This window comes from Terrapene carolina, unplaced genomic scaffold (assembly GCF_002925995.2).
Source record: "Terrapene carolina triunguis isolate 2854851 unplaced genomic scaffold, T_m_triunguis-2.0 Scaffold179, whole genome shotgun sequence".
Classification (NCBI taxonomy): Eukaryota; Metazoa; Chordata; order Testudines; family Emydidae; genus Terrapene; species Terrapene triunguis.
This window is the reverse complement of record NW_020664530.1, coordinates 10,703,399-10,724,635: the sequence shown is the minus strand read 5'-3', so window position 1 is coordinate 10,724,635 and position 21,237 is coordinate 10,703,399. Positions and strand designations below refer to the sequence as shown.

The 21,237-nt window shown below is 46.6% G+C and overlaps 1 protein-coding gene across 1 annotated transcript in view; it reads right to left on the bottom strand.

Moving 5' to 3' along the window:
* The window catches only part of LOC112117073 (ATP-binding cassette sub-family A member 13), a 288,528-nt gene that overhangs the window by 121,019 nt on the left and 146,272 nt on the right, over positions 1–21,237 (bottom strand). The window contains exon 42 of the mRNA XM_026654040.1: positions 16,570–16,675. Coding sequence (XP_026509825.1) covers positions 16,570–16,675 — 106 coding nt within the window. The remainder of the gene's footprint in view (positions 1–16,569; positions 16,676–21,237) is intronic.

The following is a 21,237-nucleotide window of genomic DNA, read 5'->3' as shown; positions in this document are numbered from 1 at the left end:
GTAGTGTAGACCAGCCCCTTCCCTCATATTCTAGTGCAAAATTTTAATGGTGGCGTCAACGACATGAAGCCAAAATAACTTCCCAATGTACAGAATGTGTGACAGTCAGATGTGCTGGTCTGTTGATTCCAGAACATCTGTTATCTGGGTATGTATTGTTTTTTTTGGTATGTGTTGGAAGTGGAAGTGAAAGCCTGATGAGGTGCTGAACCATATGATCATGCAGATAAGGAATGCAAGAGACTTTTCCCTTAGCTTTTTATTTCCATGCGTTTCAGGTTTTCCATTGGTGGGCTGTGGCCTGATTGAAATTTGACTGTCACTAAACCAAGTGTGTGTGTGTTTATTCTGTAATGTTTGTGAGGCATTTAGATACTACAATGGGGAGCGTTACAGAAAGGCCTATAAATAAAATAAAGTGGTTTTCCCCTTTCCTCAAATGCAATAAAAGCCTTAGCCCTTATACAAGCCAAGCCTCAAATTTAAAAATAAGGCTGTTTTCTCACAACCCCCCAAACCTGAAACACTGGTTTGGTTAAAACACAAACAAAAGAAGCCTGGTGTCCAAACCGCATTCTCATAATTCAAAAATGAATAACCTAAAAAATGAAGTTACGTGATGCTTACTAGAAAAAAATTCAACTCAGACTGGTCATGAGTAATTTTAGCTGAAGTTTTGTTTTGTTTTAATTCTTTTGAGAAATCTGTAATCAAATGAAACTGCAGTTTAGAATGGAGGTGCCAGCAACCCTACCTACAGTCTTGTTAGCACAACTCTAAAACATAACAAACTGTATTTTATGTATGGTAGTTATTCATTAGATATTTATGCATTAGATGAGATAAAACACCAATGACAACATCACAGCTCTTTCATTAGCCATTGTATAAATCTTTTCTGGAATAAAAGTTCTTTTAATTAGCACTCTGCATTCTTAGCAGTATTTTTCCTACTGTACGAGAAAACATAACAATACTTGAACTTTAAAAATGCCTGAATAATTTAATGCATCTGAATTTCTTGGGGCAGCTACCTGAACAGTGATGTCAAGTACATACTTAATGTTTTAAAGTGTGTGCGCGCGCGTCTGCGTGCACGTATATATATTCCCTATTAAAAATGTAAATTGAGCTTGAAAAATAAAGCAAAGTTAGGAAATGCCAGAATTAACTTTCTGTAGACAGGCTGGAAGATGGCAAGCAGTCAGTGAATTAGCAACCATTCAGGATTTCTTTTTTATCCTCTCCAATCAGTGTGTGACATTCCTCCCACCCATTCTTTATGTATACCATCCAAACCCTGTAATGGAATATTAAAAAAAAAAAAAAAATTCTTAATGGGCTTTTCAATTGCATTCATTGCTGTAGTATTCAAAATGCCCCACTAACATTAATTATTTTTATTTCTTGTATTAAAGTAGCAGAAATTATCTTCACAACACCACTGTGAGGTGGTTTTATCTCCATTTTACATGGGGAACTGAGGCACAGAGAGTGAAGACCAAAATTTATCTCAAATGAAATCTTGTACCAAAAATAAGAAGATTTTTTCTTCGTCTGGGTTTACAAAGACCATACTCTGCAACGTGCCATGTGTCCTATGGTAGCAATTTCTTTCAATGTTACCTACGTCATGTTTACAAAATCTCAATTTTTTTATTTTTGTGGCAATTAAAAAGAAATCTTTATGTAGCCTTAGTAGCTACAGCATAGAAATGTCACATGTGTGTTTCCCTTTCACGAAGGTATATTAAATTTAGTTTGTAAATTAGATTACCTTGCATACATAGTTAAAAACGGTTACTCCCTCTCGTCACGGTTGTTCTTCAAGATGTGTTGCTCATATCCATTCCAATTAGGTGTGTGCACGCCGCGTGCACAGTCAGCGGAAAGTTTTTCCCTTAGCAGCACCCATCAGGTCGACTGTGGAGCCCCGTGGAGTGGCGCCTTCATGGTGCTCAATATATGACCCTGCCGACCCAACCCCACCTCAGTTCCTTCTTGCCGGCTACTCCAACAGAGGGGAAGGCGGGAGGGCTTGGAATGGATATGAGTAACATCTCGAAGAACAACAATTACAGGAGGTGAGCAACCGTTGTTTTCTTCTTTCCGTGATTGCTCGTATTGATTCCAATTAGGTGACTCCCAAGCCTTACCCAGGCGGTGGGGTTAGAGTTAAGGAAATGCTGATTGTAGCACCACTCTACCGAAAGCCGTGTCATCTTTGGCGTACCGGACGATGATATAGTGAGAGGTGAAGGTATGTACCGAGGACCAAGTTGCTGCCCTTCAGATTTCTTGGATCGGGACCAGGGCCAGGAACGCCGCTGATGAGGCCTGAGCCATTGTGGAGTGTGCCGTAAGTGCCGGGGCTGGTGTTCTGGCCAGTTCATAGCACGTGCAGATGCAGGATGTGATCCAGGATGATATTGTTTGAGAAGAGACCAGGAGGCCTTTCATCCGGTCTGCCACTGCTACCAATAGCTGGTTCAATTTTCTGAACGGCTTAGTGCATTCAATGTAGAAAGCTAGCGCTCTTCGAACATCGAGGAAGTGTAGCCATTGCTCCCAGGTACTAGCATGAGACTTAGGGTAAGAGACGGGTAGGAAAATGTCCTGGCTGGTGTGGAAGTGCGACACCACTTTGGGGAGAAAGGCCAGGTATGGCCTGAGTTGCACCTTATCCTTGTGGAAAACTGTGTAAGGCAGTTCCGAGGTGAGGGCCTTTAGCTCAGACACCCTTCTCACAGATGTAATGGTGACCAGGAAAGCTGTCTTCCAAGACAGATACAGGAGGGAGCAAGTCGCCATTGGTTTGAATGGAGGCCCCATGAGCCTGGAAAGGACCAGGTTAAGGTCCCACACATAGGGACAGGCTGCTGGATCTGAGGATGTAGGCGGTCCAAACCTTTGAGGAAGCGACCAACCACAGGGCTGGCAAAGACCAATCGATCAGACACACGCGGGTGGAAGGCCAAGATTGCAGCGAGGTGTTCCCTTATGGAGGATGCCGCCAGACCTTGCTGTTTCAGGTGTAGGAGGTACTCTAAGATGAGGGATACCGGCGCCTGGAGGGGGGGGGTGCGACGCTGGTCACACCAACACAAGAATCTTTTCCGCTTTAATAGAGGGCTTCCTGCTGCCGAGGAGGACCTCCCTTACTTGTTCCGAGCACAGAAGTTCCACGGGGTTCAGCCATGAAGCTTCCAAGCCGTGAGGTGGAAGGACCATTGGTAAGGCTGACAGAGGCAACCGCAGTCCTGAGTAAGTAAGTTGGGGAGGAGAGGCAACGTGACCGGTGTGTCTACCGACAGCTCCAGTAGCGTGGTGTACCAGTGCTGGCGAGGCCACGCTGGAGCTATCAGAATTACCTTTGCCCCATCCCTGCGGACCTTGAGCAGGACCTTGTGCATGAGAGGGTACGGGGGAAAGGCAGAAACACATCCGTGAGGGAGCCTGAGCTGCGACCCTGGAAGGAGCAGAACATTGGGCACTTCCTGTTGTGTCAGGTGGCAAACAGGTCCACCTGGGGAAATCCCCACCTTTGGAAGATGGTGTGTAGGACATCCGGTCAGATGGACCACTCGTGAGTGTGGAAGGACCTGCTGAGGCAGTCCGTCAGTGTGTTCTGAACTCCTGGTAGAAAGGAAGCTTCCAGGTGAATGGAGTGGGCTAAGCAGAACTCCCACAGCCAGAGGGCCTCCTGGCATAGGGGGGAGGAACGGGGTCCCCCTGGCTTGTTGATGTAAAACATGGTGGCGGTGCTGTCCATTAGAACTGCTACACACTGTCTTTGTAGTCGGGCCTGGAAGGCCTGACAAGCAAGGCACACCGCCCTCAGCTTCCTGATGTTGATATGGAGGGAGAGCTCATCCTGTGACCACAGGCCCTGTGTCTGGAAGTCTCCCAGATGCACCTCCCCCACACACACACCATCCCATAGCCAACGCATCCATAACCAGGGACAAGGAAGGTTGGGGGTTGTGGAAGGGGACTCCTCCGCACACTGCTTGGGGGTCGAGCCACCAACGAATGGACATGAGGACCTGTCCCAGCACCTTGACCACTGAATTCAAGCTGTTGCACCCCGGGTGGCAGGCCGAGCTGAGCCACGTCTGCAATGGTCTGAGCCGGAGCCTGGTGTGCCGGGTGACATAAGTGCAAAAAGCCATGTGGCCAAGGAGACTCAGGCACCCCCTTGCTGTTGAGGTAGGGAATTGCTGGAGGCTTTGAACGATGTCTGTTATGGCTCGGAATCGGGACTCCAGTAGAAGGGCCCACGCTTGGACTGAGTCTAACACTGCCCCAATGAATTCAATTCTCTGGGTCGGTTCCAGGGTCAACTTCTCCAAGTTGAGGAGGAGACCCAGCTGCTCTAATGTGCACCTGACCAAGCAGAGTTGGGACTGCATCTGTGCCCTGGTGCGGCCCCTGAACAGCCAGTCATTGAGGTAGGGGCACACTTGCACCTGCTGTTGATGGAGGAAAGCAGCCACGACCGACATGCACTTGGTGAACACTCGGGGGGCTGTTGAGAGGCCGAATGGTAGGGCAGTGAATTGGTAATGTTCGTGGTTGACTGCGAAGTGCAGGAAGTGCCTGTGCACTGGACGAATCGCTATGTGGAAGTACGCGTCCTTCATGTCGAGGGCGGCATACCAGTCTCCCAGATCTAGGGAGGGGATAATAGTGCCTAGAGAGACCATGCAGAACTTCAACTTTACCATGAATTTGTTGAGCCCACGTGGGTCTAGGATGGGTCTTAGACCCCCCCCTTTGGCCTTGAGGATTAGGAAGTATCAGGAGTAGAATCCCTTGCCCCTTAGCTCCTGAGGAACCTCCACCACCACTCCTATGGCGAGGAGCGCCCGCACCTCCTATATACAGAGTTGCTAGTGAGAGGGGTCCCTGAAGAGGGACGGAGAAGAGGGGTGGGAGGGAGGGTAGAGCAGAACTGGAGAGAGTATCCCGCTTCCACCATGCGGAAGACCCAGCGGTCCGAGGTTATTTGGGACCATGCACAGTAGAAGTAGGACAAATGATTCAAAAAGGGTAGAGAAGGATCCGGGGATGAGTCTGGTGTGCCGTCCTCGGGCGTCCCTTCAAAAGGCCTGCTTGGAACCCGATGATGGTTTGGTCAGGCCCTGGCCTTGTCTGGAAGGGGGATTGGAAGGCTTCCTTCTGCCATTCCTGCCTGTAGTGGGGCGGCTGCCCCACTCCCTGAGAGTATGGGCTGCGTCAGGCCAGTGGGCCTGCGCAGACACAGCCAAAGAGAGAAGGGCTTATTGGGAGCCAATCAGGGCACAGATTGGAGGCAGCCAATCAGGGCCAGGCTGAGCCCTATAAAAGGCTGCTCAGGAAGAGCAGCAGGCAGTCTCCCAGGCCTTCGACAGGGGAAGGTCTGTCTCCAGAGCAGGGACACTAGCACCGCGGACAGCACAGTGCTGGCCAGGCTCGAGGAGCAAAAGGGAGCTCTAACCTGAGGCCTGCCAGGCTGCAGGCCCTGAAGAGAAGGGCCTAGCGGGTGCAAGGGGCCGTAGGGGAAGCAGCCTGGGGAAGTAGGCAGACGGAGGGGAGAGAGGGAGGACAGTGAGGCTGCCGCCAGAGGGTCCCTGGGCCGGGACCCAGAGTAGAGGGCGGGCCTGGGTCCCCCCCTTAAAGTACACCCAGCCATTGGCCGTAGGGAGCGGCCATTATAGACCACGCCGGATCCCTGACAGGAGGGATTAGACTTTGCGGGGTGTGGTTGACTACAGTGGCTGGACATAGAGATTGCTGATTGACCCCCCCCCTCCCCAGAAGGGGGTGTGGATGGACTACGGGGCACTGCCGGAGGGCAGTGGCTCGAAGAGGATGCCGTGAGCTTGGGAGCAACGCGGGTCCAGACATGCCAACCCAGGGCAAGACAACAGGTGGGATACCACAGAGGGGACGCTCCACTGGACTGAGCTAATTCCCGGAGTAACCAGTAGGAGGCGCCGCGGTGGTGAGTCCCAACCCTGGTACATTTGGTGGAGAATGTGGGCATAGCGGTCCGCCCCTGACACAAGGGGCAGAGCAAAGGACTAGGCAGATTGTGCCACATTGAGAGACTAAGACTGAGAGACGAAGATGGTGGAGAACAAAGACTTTTACTGGAGGGCCTGGGTGGCTCGGCTTGCCGAGCAGCAGAGAGAGGTGCTCTGGCTGCTGCGGGGGTGGGCACCCAGACTGTATAGGAGACCAGGCGCCAAGGGCGAGCGGCCAGGGCTCAAGAAATGTTACACCTGTGGGCGAAAGGGCCACTTCAGGAGGGAGTGTCCCTACTGGGAGAGGGCAGAGAGGCCCCACCCAGACAAGGCGCCCCCTGTGAGAGTAACAGGGGGGCCCCCAGCTTGTTGGGTCTGTGGTGAGCAGGGACACCTAAGGAGAGAGTGCCCCTACAGGGCTCCCAAGGCCCAGGCCAGCCCAGAGTGAAGGGCTAGGGCCCAAACAACAGGCTGTGATAGGGCTGTGGCAGGGGGAAGGAGCCGAGGGTGCTTCCACTGCCACACCGAGGGCCACATAAAGAGGCATTGCCCCCTGAGGCAGAAAGGGGGAGTGCCTGAGACAAAGACTCAGTCTAGAGCTAGCCAACAGGGGGTGGTAGTCCAGGCTGAGGCCCCCAAAGAGAAGGGGGCTGGGGCAGAGAGGCCCCACCTAAAAGAGGGAACCCACATAGGGGCCAGGAGGTCCGATGTGGGAACCCACGTAGGACCAGAGAGGTCTACGGTGGGGATCCAGACGCTAGAAGTAGGAAGCAGGTTGCTCCAGTTAGTGGAGTGCCTGCGATACGAGACAGATTCCCTGAGGGTCCAGCTGCAAGGAGCACAGGGGCAATAGGGAATTCCCCCCCTGAGAGGGCTCTTAAGAGGGAGGGTGTGTAGTGGGGCAGCTGCCCCACTCCCTGAGAGTATGGGCTGGGGCAGGCCAGTGGGCCTGCGCAGACACACAGCCAAACGGAGAAGGGCTTATTGGGAGCCAATCAGGGCACAGATTGGAGAGAGCCAATCAGGGCCATGCTCAGCCCTATAAAAGGCTGCTCAGGAAGAGCAGCAGGCAGTCTGTCCCAGGCCTTCCACAGGGGAAGGTCTGTCTCCAGAGCAGGGAGACTAGCACCGCGGACAGCGCAGTGCTGGCCAGGCTCGGAGAGCAAAAGGGAGCTCTAACCTGAGGCCTGCCAGGCTGCAGGCCCTGAAGAGAAGGGCCTAGCGGGTGCAAGGGGCCGTAGGGGAAGCGGCCCGGGGAAGTAGGCAGACGAAGGGGAGAGAGGGAGGACAGCAAGGCTGCCGCCAGAGGGTCCCTGGGCCGGGACCTAGAGTAGAGGGCGGGCCTGGGTCCCCCCCTTCCCCCCTTACAGTACACCCACCCATTGGCCATAGGGAGCAGCCATTATAGACCACGCCGGATCCCTGACAGGAGGGATTAGACTTTGGGGGGTGTGGTTGACTATGGTGGCTGGACATAGAGACTGGTGATTGACCCCCTCCCCCCCCCGGAAGGGGGTGTGGATGGACTAAGGGGCATTGCCGGAGGGTAGTGGCTCGAAGAGGATGCCGCGAGCTTGGGAGCAACGCGGGTCCAGACACGCCAACCAAGGGTGAGACAACGGGCAGGATGCCACCGAGAGGGGACGCTCCACTGGACTGAGCTAATTCCCGGAGTAACCAGTACGAGGCGCCGCGGTGGTGAGTCCCAACCCTGGTACACTGCCCCTTCATCTGTAAAAGTCCTGCCTCGGCCGAGGAGGGTAGGAGCGCTGCTGTGGTTCTTGAGGCTTGAAGTGTTTCTGTTGGTTTGCCAGGGTGTGCATACCCAAGGATTTCATAGTAGCCCTTGAGTCTTTTAGACTATGCAGCCGAGAGTCAGTCTGCTCCACGAACAGGCCTGCCTCATCAAAGGCAGGTCCTACACTGTCTGCTGAACCTCGGGCGGTAGGCTCAAGGCTTGCAACCATGAGGTTGTCTCATGGCAATACTTGAGGACAAGGTGCGCACCTCCAAGTCCATAGCATGCAGTGAGGCTTGTAAAGAGGTCCGTGCCACCGCCTTGCCCTCCTCTACTATGGCCCCAAACTCCTCCCTGGACTCAGTTGACACAAGGTCCTTGAACTTGAACATCAAGTTCCAGGAGCTGAAGTTATATTGGCTCAGAATTGCCTGCTGGTTGGAGTACACTTTACGGCCAAACAAGTCCAGGCGCTTGGACTCCTTGGACTTGAGCACAGGGGCCTGCTGTCCCTGCCTCTTTCTCATTTCTCACCAACGAACAGTGCTGCAGGTTCATAAAGAGGTATTAGTATCCCTTTGAGGGCGCGAAGTACTTCCTCTCACCGCCCTTGACTGTGGGAGGGACAGAGGCTGGAGTCTGCCAGATAGTCTTGGCATTGGCCTGTATAGTTTTGATGAGGGGCAGAGCCACCCTTGAAGGACCTTCTGGGGCCAGAATATCCACCACTGGGTCCTCTGACTCCACAACTTCCTCGGCCTGCAGACCCATGTTACATGCTACCCTGAGCAGAAAGTCCTGATGGGCGCAGCTGTCTATAGGAGGTGGTCCAGAGATGAAAGTGCCTGTGACGGCCTCATCTGGGGAGGAGGATGAAGCCAATGGGGGAACCAGGTCCTCCCATCCCTCCTGCTCATCAGGAGCTTCAGAACTTGCTTCACTGGTAGCCCCCGACTCAGGAACCAGAGTTGGAGTTGGTTCCAAGGGGGAAGGAGGCATGGCGCCTCCTCAGCACCTCTAGGGGTGGGTCGACTGGCTGAGGCATCCGGCACCCTCAGTTCAGAGGTGGCCTATTGGGAGCCTTTAGACTGGGCATCCTGGGCCTGGTGGTGTGCCCACGGGGTCCAGAATGGCCACTGTGCTGGTCCCTGCCATGGCCCTGTCCCCACCTCAGAGCATCCACAGCCTGACAGGTGCCGGTCCCGCACTGAGTGCCTAGATCCAGCCTCTGAGTCCGAGGACCAGGATCGGGATTGCGAGGGCCAGGACAGCACTGAACGGAGATGAGCCAGTGAGTGGTGCCGTGCGGCTGGGGAGCAGTGCTGCGATCTAGAGCGGTACCATGACCTGGAGCTATGCAGGGTTGTCCAGGACCTGCTCTGCGAAGGGGACCGACGTGCAGCTCGGCAGCATGATTGGGAGCGCTGGCACGACCTGGAGTAGTGCCGCAAGTCCAACCGGTGCCAGGACTCGATCAGCGGTGCCGACAACCAGATCATCACTGGCTTGCCTCGAGACAGTGCCATGCGCTGTGGTACCGGAGGCTTGGTGCGAATCGTAGGCGACCTTGGCGCCATCATGGCGATGAGGTCCCTTGTGGCTGCAAAGGTGTCCGGAGTGGATGGTAGCTCTACCTCCTTGATGATGTGGGCCGGGGAGTCCAACGGCACCGGACTCAATGGTCACCCTTGCCGGGCTGAAGTGCTCCTCACGAGGACGCACCCCATTGGCCGGCTCCAGAGGGGTGGGCCTTTGGGACGGAGAGCCACTCTTCCCTTGCATCCAGTGCCGCTTCTGCGCCGGAGAGTGGGAGCGGTGCTGGGTCGATCCCGCCGGTTTCAGTACCGGGGAGCAGGGTTGCCACGGGTCTCTGCTAGAGTCTGTCCACCATGCCACTTCCACCACCGAAGAACTCAGTGCCGGGTCCTGCCGCGCCAAAGGAGGCTGAGGTCTAAGAGCCGCCTCCATAAGGAGCTGCTTAAGATGAAAGTCTCGCTCCTTTTTGGTTCTAGGGTGAAACCCTTTGCAAATCCTGCACCTATCGGCTTGGTGAGCCTCCCCCAGACACTTCTGACAAGCATCATGGGGGTTGCCTGTTGGCATGGGCTTGGAGCAGGACTTGCAGGGCTTGAACCCCTGGGACTTGGGCATGAAAGCCCTCCCCAAAAAAAGTGGTCAGGATGGAGTGTAAACCCCCCAGCCCAACTGCTACAAACTACTTCTAAAATAAACTACAAGAAACTAAATAAAAGGTATAAGAACAACGAGAAACAAGAGATAGGAAAACGTGGAGAATTTGCTGAGCAAGACGCCACAGTTCCAACGACCGTCACGGGCAGTAAAAAGGAACTGAGGAGGCATCGGGTCGGCAGGGTCATATATTGAGTGCCATGAAGGCGCCACTCCAAGGGGCTCCACAGATGACCCGACGGGTGCTGCTAGGGGAAAAACTTTCTGACGACTGTGCATGCGGCGTGCACACCCCTAATTGGAATCGATATGAGCAATGACTCGAAGAACTTATAATTTACATGAAGAGTAAATACAGAGCCTTTGATATTGATGTTTTATAATGTTCATGTAAAACACTGTAAACTGTTTACCAAGGACTGCCTTGATTTCCAAACATCATTCTATTTCACAGTACATTAGACTTTATTACACCTTTTTCTCCTCTTCACCATATTTTCATTTTCTTCAATAAAGTAAACTAAATTTAAAATATGGAACAATCATTTATTTCTCTAAACTGATGGATATCTCTCATAAAGATTTTGAGCAGCCATGTCAAACTCTGAGTCATATACAGTAGGATTGTATATTTGCTCATCATTACTCCAGGGAACACAGGGAATATTTAACCCAAGAAAAAGACAGCAAAATAAAATTCATTGAGTGGGGGGAAGGAGCATCTCAAAAGGTGACAATTTTTGGCTGTTGAGACTCCGCTTTAAGATTAAATACATGGCTTAACACACATTAAAAATAAGTATCTGGTGCTTTGTTTCACTGACCTAAACTTCCAAAAACTAACTGAATTATGGGGAAAAAATTCACCACAAATAGGAAAGCATAATGTGCTGATTTTGGAAAATTCACATTAATGAACGAGAAAATTAAGATCTAAATCAAAGAAGGAATACCAAGGGGCAAGGGATCAGATAGGTGATGAGGGCAAAATAGATAATGTTATTGGGCAGGTACCATTAAAAAAAAAAATCACCAGTTTTACCTCTACAATCTATCGTTCTTGCCCCTGGCTTTTCACCTCACTTTTTCAGTACACTGAGGTAAAGGGATAACCTCAACCTGTACATATTTCTAGTAGTGAATTTCTTGTTGGGCCTGTCCTGTAGTAGGTGACTTCTGAGTACCCGTCCCGCTCTGTCAATCTATTTCCTCACTTCCCCAGGTGGGTATTGTAGTTTTAAGAATGCTTGGTAGAGACCTTGTAGGTGTTTGTCTCTGTCTGAGGAATTGGAGCAAATGCAGTTGTATCTTAGGGCTTGGCTGTAGACAATGGAGGCATGTAGGTAAGTATAACGGTCGGTAGGTTTCCGGTATAGGATGGTGTTTATGTGACTTATTTGCACTGTAGTGTCCAGGAAGTGGATCTCTTGTGTGGATTGGTCCAGGCTGAGGTTGATGGTTTAGCAACCTATTTGGACAAATAGGTAGTTCTTGTTGTGGTCATTAGTCTGAGGAGGTCAACAAAGCTGCTGGCTTGTTTCCGGGATGATTCTATGATTCTATGCTAGGATGGAGGCAGCATGATTAGTTAGTGCTTGGCATGGGTTATCCCTAGAGGACATATAGAGCTGCTCAGTATAGAAGTTTATTACCTTTTTAAATCTAAGACTGTAACTGATTTGTGTGTATGTGTGTTTCCTGTTTGAACCTTTTAAAAAACCTTCTTTTATTTTTCCTAGTTAATAAACCTTTAATTAGTTTATTACAGGATGGGCTATAAGTGTTGTCTTGGTTTGAGATCTGAGAACAACTGACCTGGGATAAGGGACTGGTCCTGTGGGACTGGAAGTAACCTGAATACTGTTGTGCGTTTTAGTGTAAGGGACCATCTATCACTAAGTCCAGCTTGCCTGGATGGCAAGTTAGACTCGAATGCCCAAGGGGAATGTCTATGACACCATGGTGAGACCTGTCATAGTGCTTTAAGAGTCCACACTTGTTGCTCGGTTGGTGAAGTCTGATTATAGAACATACAATCGGAGTGGGGTTTCTGTCCTGCTTTTTGACAATCTGCCCTGAGCCTGACCCCAGCCCCACAGACCAGCCTATTGGGCAACGATGAATGTGAGATGACTCTGAACTGGATATTCAGGAGTCCCTGAGGTTCTCTGGTGATAACAGGGGAAGTAGCCCCAATGGGGCAAAGAGTCAGAGTTGTCTGAAGCCCAACATGGGGGCAGCATTGGTCCCAAAGAGGAATGGGGGATCAGCACAGGCAATAGCAAATGAGATACACTCCCATCCAGTACCAGGAGAGGCACTATCAAAGCTAAGGGTGGTACCAAACTCTATGAAGGGATCTGCCACACCATGCCAACACAAATTAATTTTTCCAGTAAGATTTCGAGACATAGTATTGAAAGATTTATTAAAATCCATCTTTTTAAACAAAACTCTCCAGGGAACAGAATGCAGAGTTCCACTTAAAAACCAGTGGCACAATATATCCCCAAATATATTACATCTACTGCCCTCCCGCCATCCGCTATTTTTGGAATTCTATCAAATGTAGGAATTGCCAACAGGGATTCAAAAAGGTTAAGGCCACAAAATCATTAAGTCTGAACTCATATCACAGGCCAATATATTTCACTGAGGTACCCCTATATTGAGCCCAATAACTTACATTTAGCTAAGGTAAATTTTCCACAAAGGCATTTAATACTGATATGAAGACCTCAAGAGGGAGGATCAACCACTTCCCTTGGTGGTTTGCTCCAGTGGTTAATAACCCTCACTGTTAAACACACACCTTATTTCCAATTTAATTTCCAGCCATTGGTTCTTGTTATGCATTTCTCTGCTAGAGTAATGATACCCTGAGTACCCTATATTTGTGTCTGAGTAGAATTACTTACCCACTGAAATGGCCCCACCTCAATTTTTTTATAAGCTAAGCGGATTGAGCTATTTACAGTGCTCAGGGCAAGGCATTTTCTCCAGCTGTCAATCATTCCTTGGAATCATTTCTGCACCCTCTCCAATTTTTCAACCTTCTTTTTAAAATGTGGATGCCAAAACTTGATACAGTATTCCAGTCTTGGTCTCCTCAGTGCTCTAGCCATATGTGAAATCACCTCCAGACTCCTAACTCACTACCCCCCTATTTATACATCCAAGGATCATATTAGCCCGTTTTGTGATGACATCACAATGGGAGCTCATGTTCCATTACTGGTCTACTAGGACCAGTTTTCAAAGTCACTGCTTTCTAGGAAATTATCCCTCATTCCGTAGGTATGGCCTGCATTCCAAAACATAGAACTTTGCATTTAGCTGTATTAAAAACACATCTTGTGTGAATGGGCCCAGTTTACCAAGCAATCCAGATCATACTGTGGATGCCTGTCCCCATCATTATTTACCATTCTAACAACATTTTTCTCATCTGCAATTTGATCAGGAGTGATTTTATATTTACTCCCAGATCATTGATGTTTGTATTGAATACTCCTGGGCCCAGCATTGGTCCCTGTGGTTCCTCACTACAAACATCCACATTTAATGATGATTCCCCATTGATGACTATTTTTGAGATCTGTCAATTAGCCAGTTCTTAGTGCATTAAACATGTACCTTATTGATATGGTATAGTGCTAGTTTTTTTAAATTAGAGTCAGAGCAGTGGTCCATCTAGTCCAGTATCTGCTTCTAACAGTGGCTAATACCTGCTGCTTCAGAGAAAGGTACGAGAAAGCCGACAGTAGCAGTGATGGGATAATCTGCCCCCAGGGAAAGTCTCCTTGTGACCCCAATGGTAGGAGATTGGATAATCCTATGCTTCTGGGTACAAGCCATTCATTTTTTTAAAACTTACACTATTATAAACATGGATTTCTTGTTATCTGAATAAATGTCTACTTCTTTTTCAATGCTGCAAAGCTTTTGGCTTCAGTGATCTATTGCCGCACTGAGTACCACAGGTTAATCATATGTTGTGTGGAAAAGTATGACCTTTTATTAGTTTTACATTTGCCACCTTTCAGTTTCATTGAACATAACTTTGATACCTCAGCCCCTGACTGTACTTTATCTTTATATCCAGAAAAGATTAGATCCAGGGTAAGTACCTTGCCAACATCCTCTGTAGTGAAAAGTGATGCAGATTATTCATTTAGCTCCTCAGCAAAATATTCATATTCCTTAATTGCTCCTTTCCTCCCTTGTGGTCCAGTTTTATAAGCACACATCATAGACAACTGTATAGTCATTCCATGATGTTAAAAATTCTATCTACTCTTCACAGAAAGAGAAGAGCTATATAATCATCTAATCTTTATTGAAAATAAATTAATGGGGACCAACAGAGCTTCTGCAAAGTAATAAATACTACCAATTGGAAATGACAAGTAAATGTGTATAGACTCCAAAATTACAAATACATTAAAAGCGTTAAAACAAACACTGGGTAAACAAGTTGTTGCTTTACTTTCGTGTTGATGTTTAGGGTTCCAACCCCAATTCAGCAGTCCATCCCTGTTCATCAGTGCACTTAAGCATGTGCTTAGCTTTAAGCATGTGATTACGTCCCTTTGCCTTCAATGGGGCACAAGCACATGGTTAAAGTTAAGAGCATGTTTAAGGACTTTGCTGAATTGAAGTCCTGTGTGTTTCTTGCAAACTGCTGATTGGCCAAATCCTGTCATTCTGGGATCTTAAAGTTTTGGTTTTTTGCCTTTTGTTGTTTATAAATCTTTTGCAGTACCTGTTCCAACATCAGCACTGTTTCACCAACACACACACACAGATGCTACATGCTCTCACAAGGCCAGACTCTGATACCTTTATACGCACTGAGTAACACCCATCAGAACGTGTCCCAGAATGATTTGACCTTCTCTCCTTGAAGAACAAAATAGTTTTTAGGAAAGACAGATCAAATTAGGACCAAATGTCAGCCCGCAGTCCAGATCCAATCATGTGGCTTTATTATGGACCTGAATTGGACAAATGGATCAATTCCAATAAAAGAGCTTTAATCTGTGGAAAACACTCTGAAGTGCAACAACATGGGAAAGTACCTGCAGCTCCAACAACCGCTTCAGGACATTCAAGACCACAGCTGACTATTGCTAGGCATGGGGAGAGGAATAGGTAGCCCCACTACACAGATTTGACCCTTACGGATTCATGCTAAACCTAAAGCTACTGGCATGGACCCTAACACACCCAACTTCCTCAGATCGGTGTGGCCATATAAGATAGTTCCATTATGGGCAGACCAATTGCAGGGGTCCAAGAGATTGACTCCAGTGATGTTCTCCAGCATGCATCATCACAACAGCTCTCTAACCCAAATTCTCTTTAGCTCATAGCTCTTTAGTGGTGGTGTTCTTAATAATCCAGCCACTTGCTTTTGGGCCTTTCTAAAATCCATTGAACTGCTCTGAGAAAGTCACAAACTTTTTCTATCTTTGAGTCTGCTTTCAGAGACAAAAGTATACAGGTCAAGCTATTGCCCATGGAGTATTCTGGTTAACTAACAGAGATGGATAGCTTTCATGAGCAATTTCCCAAGCCCTTATGCCTACACTTCACAACTGTGCTTAATGATGAATGACAGTCATCAGCCTTGAATGAAAATTTCTCCTCCATCTTCCTTCCCATAGAAATGACATTATAACCATATTTTCTTATAATAATTTATCAGCCTCAGAAATATGGAATTAATTACCAATTCTTTAATTATATGCCAAATACCAAATGAAGACACATCCTGGAAGGTTAGCTGGTAATTATAGCTTAAGTTATTAGATACAATATAATTCAAATATTGATTACCATAGAAACTGCAATTCTTAGACCCTAATGAAAATGCAACATAGAGAGGACAAACAAATCTAACAGCACTGTGCTATCTAATTGGAATCTTCCAGTAAGACAGAATTGTATGTCAGTTATAAAATAAAGGGTTACCCCGAACTGTACCTTTTAATCGAGCAACTGTTTTAATCTCTCATGAAGTTTTTGTTGTTGTCCTCATTTTATTTTATTTTTTTCAGAGGAACTCTTGTCACATCCATTCCCCATGCACATTTCCACCACCATATGTATATGACAAGAAAAGTAGTAGGCAGGACTAGTTAATTAACTAATGTACAAGTCACCACAGGGTATTGAGAGAGATTTTGAAAAGCACTCAATGCCCCATTGAAGACAGTGATAAAACACAGATTTCAATGGGAGTGGAGCTAAGCCAGCACTGAACAGTTTGAAAATCCCAACCCACAGTTGTCTGCACTTGGTGAGTGATGGTGTCAATTAGGCGACAGTTCTCTTTGACACAGGTGCTATGTCATAGTGACAGCCTTGACTGGAGGTTATTGTGACAGAGGACACAAAGCTTGTCTCAAAATGCCCCTAGTTAGAGTGAGCAGCATGAAGTGTATCATCTGAGGAGGATTGTTTGGCTACTTCACATGCATGGGAAAGGGCACTACCAGAGCACTGTGGGGACACATGGCAACATTCCCACATGCTGCCTAAGCTAGGAAAGTTTTAGCCTGTTTAGCTGCAAGTCTCTTACTTGTATGAACACAATTGCTTTCAAGGAAAACTTAATTTTCTACTTACAGTTTTGGTAGGTTGATTCACAGCTGTTAATGTGGGAGAGCCCCAACTCCTCTGCCAGGGGAACTTGTGGCATTTGCTCTGTGTCCTGCAGCAGCTTCAAAAATACCTTTGTGAAATAGAAAGAGAAATGAGACCTATTTGCCATAACTGGCTTTCACCCTTCATCACCCAGGGCATCAGACTAGGATGCACCACCCCACTCCACTCTGCTGGAACATTCCTATAAATTACTGATCCAGTGTAATTACTTTGGGCAAGATCTTTCCCTCCAGTGGAGAGGAGTAAATATTCCATGGATTCAGAAGTACCTACATGGAGAGCCGCTGACCCCTGCACACCGCTCTTTGGTCCTCTCTGCCCTCTAATTGCATAGCTCTTTCAACAACCCTGCTGTCATTGACGGAGTCTCCCAGGTGCGGAGTCGTAGGACGCATAGAGTCCAGAGTTAATGCACACTAGAAGCAGCACTAACTCCCCACTGAGGGGGGGAGGGGGCGGGGGAGAAGAGGAAGGGAGAAGAGAAGGCACAGGTGGTCTGGGGGAGGATTTTAGATTAACAAGAAAAGAAACCTAAATACATCCACTGCTGGGGTAAGCAGGCCCACTTTCAATTTTGTCAACCGTGAATTTGGCCCAAGATATATTTGTGATAGGAGATGTTGAAAAATTAGCTCTTTTCTGAAGTATTTTTCCCCCCAAAGCCATCTGTAACAACACAGCATAGCCTAGAAACTCCAAATTTGTGTCTAGAAATTTCAGATTTTGCTTCCAGTGTAAGCTTGCACATCAATTCAGCAGAGCATATGCCTCTCATGGGCACCTTTAAACAGAGCTCTCACTAAAATTATAAGCAACTTTGACTCTATCTTGCTGAAACCTCCTGTTTGTTATAATCAGGACTTGATGTGCACTCCCAATGTTAAAAAACTTTCATGGCCATATTTAATTGCTCCCACAAAGGAATCCAATATTGGCTATAACAAAAGCGCATAGTAGCTAAGGAGTCCACCATACAATGGATAATAAAAGCCAATCAATTTGAAATACATTAGCTTTGAGGAAAGGCAGTTTCTTGCTCCACTGAAGTCTGCTAGCTACATGGATTGTGTTTTGTTTAGTCAATATAATTGCTGTTTAATAGCGATGACGGACTGCCTAGCTACATGGCAACTTTAAGTGAACTGTTTTGGCCATTAGTTCAAGGACAGAGGAAGTTAAGTGTCTCACGCTGTTTCTGTATTAGAGCCTAGAGGGGGACACAGACTGTCCAAACCCATATCTTGATTGGCTCCTGTGGGACGGTTTGATGATGTCACCACTGTGCACCAATTTCCAATATTGCAAAGCCAGAAGCTCATAACTAAAAACCAGAGCAAATGCCCGTCTCTAATTAAGTATTTCAGTCACCCACCATGGTATCTGAACATGTCACAAGCATTAATGAATTTCATCTTCAACACCCCTGAGAGTCAGGAACGTATCACTGTCCCTACTGTACAGATGGAAACTAAACCACACAGATTGTAATTTGTCCAATGTCCCAATGAAAGTCTGTGACAGACCTGGGAACAGAACTGAAATGCTACTGCCAGTGCTAGCATCATCTCTGAAGTAGGAGGGGAGATTTCGGGAAGGAGGTGCATGGACCCCTGTGCCATCTCAGTGCAGATCTGTGCCTTTAGGTGATGGGAGAAAGGGAAGCTCCCTTAATGAGTAGATGAGAGAAGAAAATAGAAGCAGATGGTGGAGGATGAGGGAGAGGGTGAAGAGAATGACAAAAAGTTGTAGACTGTCCTTGCAACCAAAGTATCAAGCTACTATTTCAGCAGCATTTTAGGGTCTTTCAGTCCCACTTAACTCAATTTCCACTGTAAAAACAAAACTGCTAAGCCCTGGATATGCTCATTTAATTTTTGTATTAGAAAATGGCTGCTGGTCAAGAACCTGTTGATGAAAGGGCAGCAAAGATCCTGGGAGATAACATGATGGAAACAGAGTCAATATAGTCCAGGAAATAGAGAACAACAACAGAAGAGAAGGTAGAAAAAAATAATCAATACATATGGCCAAAATAGTAGGGAAACACTGCTTAAAGGTTAATCACGTTTTCCCTACTATAATCTCTTGTTCTTGTACTAGGAACCACTGAAGTTCCCACAAACATATGCGTGAGTTGGGAAGAATGTTACATATTTTGCTTGTTTACCTTTAAAAATAAAAATACAGATAGCCCTCAATCAAAACTCCAGATCTGAAAATCTTCAGCTTTACGGATATTCAGATCCATATTTGGGAATGTTTGAATCCTATATGGCTCTGTATGTCTGTATTTTTTAATGATACCTGGGAAGTATCAGGTCACATATCCATGTGACAGTTCTGATTTTTTAAGAACTTTAATATCATCAAAATCTTTACTCCTACTACTATTTTATCTTAAACATAGAACACTGTCAGAACTATAGATGCAATTATCCTCTCTTTTTCCATTTTTGTGTTATTTTTATCCTTTCTTCAGACAGTGAATGCTCCTATGGCTGCAGCTGGAATCAATGGCGAACATCCCATAGATTTAAATGGTTCAGGAGTATGCTCATAGCCATTAACTGTATTTCTTGTGTCAACAGGGAAACTAATGCACAAGAGAGCTAGGTTTAGCAGACAACAGGAACACACTTATTTAGCTGTAACATTCAGGACTCGTCTATATGGCCCACAGTTTGAGCTACAAGTGTGTGAATAGCTGGACTATATTAATGCAAAATAGTTCATGCCTGCAACATCCAAAAAGGGAAGTTACAGCACAGCACTTGAGTGCGAATTGCTAGTCACACCCCTGTAATCCGAACAGTGGTGTGGTATAGACACAGCCTCAGAAGAAGAGAGACACTGCACAGATCACAACTTCCAAAAGAAATTGCCTGCACTTTCAAAGAGCCAAAGGCAGGTACACAACAAAGTCACTGGTAGACTTGTGGTAGGCCACAAGGGACCCGCTTGTGATCATGTAGGCTGACTGCCCACATAACAAAGAGCGCAGTACTTCCCTAAAATAATTCCTGTTTGAACTAGAGCATATTTTTTAGACATGGATCAATGACAGGTCATGATGGAAGGCAGACAGCCCAAATAGCATACAAAACAAACTCACGCTACATTAGTGTTAGTAGAGCTGACTGGATCATTTTTGATTAAATGTTTGTTTTTTTCATTGAAACTTGCTGTTTTGTTGAAGGTGAAACATTTGATGGAGCTGTATCTATTTTAACAAAATGTTGCCAGGAAAATGTTTGTGATCCAGTATGGACTTTCTGGTCATTTCAAGAGAGAAAGATCTGAACAGAAAACCTTTTCAATCTGGAAATGGATGTTTCATCACAATTCCATTTTGCAAGAACATTCCGATGCAGAATGAACACAAATTTCAAAACCTCAAAAGTTGTCATGAAATGGATTCGTTATCCTCTAGCCAGCTCTAAGTGTTATGTAGTGATTTTAATAAATCATGGACCCAATTCTCCCCCAATTCCAACTCTTGGCTTATTGCTTATATTTATATTATATTATTCCTAATTCAGACAAGGAGAAAACAGTTAAAATCAAATGTAGCTAAGATTATAAGAATGGGTTTGACATGACAGTGACGTTTTCCACTCGCAAGATGCTTCCTAGACATGAGTGGCAATATGGTCTCCCTTAAAGAGTTAAGTTTTTGAAAGGGTACAAGTGTTCCACACAAATGGGCTGAAAAACAGCAAGGTGGGGGGGGGGCGGTGCCCTCTGCACAAACAATCACTTGATACATTCTCCCTTTAAAGTCAGAGTTCTTTGTTTCCAGATTGAATTATTTGAATAGACTCAATAGAACTATTATGTGCTATCCATTTACTTGCCAGCGGAAAAAGGCTTTTGATAAGAAAATGGAGAATGAAGGTAACAATAGCTAATGATGACTGTGCAGAGATGACAGAAATCACCACAAATTAACATGTTAGTCTTCAAGGTACGGCATGATGCATCAATATCTGTTGCCATTTAGGAAAGCTTATTTGCTTTTCTGCAGAAAACAACCAAGGGCAGGTACCTTTAAACTGAATGATCCAGAGAAATATGCTGATGAATGTTATATGTTTGCTCTGATTGGTTTCTGTAGGGCTATCATTTCCCTTTGTGTAAAAGTCCTATAGAATTCAAGAGGGATGAAACCAATCATATAGAGAATAATCTAACCACCCATAAAATATAATAGATTATATCCTTTCCATACAAAGTGTAAACCACCCTGTATAATTTCAAAGAGAATGACAACCTTTCATAGGCTTTTTTGACTCGCCCCATAGAATTCTACAGCAAGGATATAATTCACTATTACATTCTAAAGAACGGTTATAAAAACCTGTAAATTATCTTTATTATTATTTTATTACTCTTATTGCAGTAGCACATTGTGCTAACAATTGTACTCAGATATAACAAAAAGAAGGTCAGTATTTCAAAGAGCTTATGTATTTATTCAGTTCTACAGGGCTTTGTGATAAAGGTGTAGTTTCATTTAATTATCAGAGGGGTAGCCGTGTTAGTCTGAATCTGTAAAAAGCAACAGAGGGTCCTGTGGCACCTTTAAGACTAACAGAAGTATTGGGAGCATAAGCTTTCGTGGGTAAGAAC